Source organism: Morone saxatilis, unplaced genomic scaffold, assembly GCF_004916995.1.
Source record: "Morone saxatilis isolate NCDOM2014 unplaced genomic scaffold, NCSU_SB_2.0 Contig8, whole genome shotgun sequence".
Lineage (NCBI taxonomy): Eukaryota > Metazoa > Chordata > Actinopteri > Moronidae > Morone > Morone saxatilis.
Window position 1 is genome coordinate 389,551 of NW_023340257.1, and position 380 is coordinate 389,930.

The 380-nt window shown below is 51.3% G+C and overlaps 1 protein-coding gene across 1 annotated transcript in view; it reads left to right on the forward strand.

The window, feature by feature from the left end:
* Positions 1 to 374, forward strand: part of nf1a (neurofibromin 1a) — a gene marked incomplete at its 5' end in the record, with an annotated part of 65,945 nt that extends 65,571 nt beyond the window's left edge. The window contains 1 exon segment of the mRNA XM_035679457.1: positions 200 to 374. Within this exon segment, the coding sequence (XP_035535350.1) occupies positions 200 to 342 (143 nt within the window).
* Positions 375 to 380: the final 6 nt, after the last annotated feature.

Genomic DNA, 380 nt, shown 5'->3' on the forward strand with positions numbered 1-380 from the left:
GTATTGGTGTGGCGGCGTCACAGCTCCACTTACAGGCCTGGCATATGTACTATAGCGTTGTGGGTAATTTTCAGGGAAAAGTCAGAGGAAATGTTTGAGTCGGACTGTTGATTCTGTTTTGAAATTGTTAAACAGAAAGATAGATATGTATGTATGCTTTTAACACAGTATGTTCTGTGTCCTCCCTGTGCTCCTCCAGGTGTGGACAAGGAGAACGTCCAGCTGTCCCCCAGCTCTGCTCTGTCCAGTGCGGGTCGCACTCGCCACGGATCAGCCAGTCAGGTCCAGAAGCAGCGCAGCGCCGGTAGCTTTAAGAGACCCAGCATCAAGAAGATCGTCTGATCAGCCGGAGAAAACCCACCCTCCTCCTCCTCCTCCTC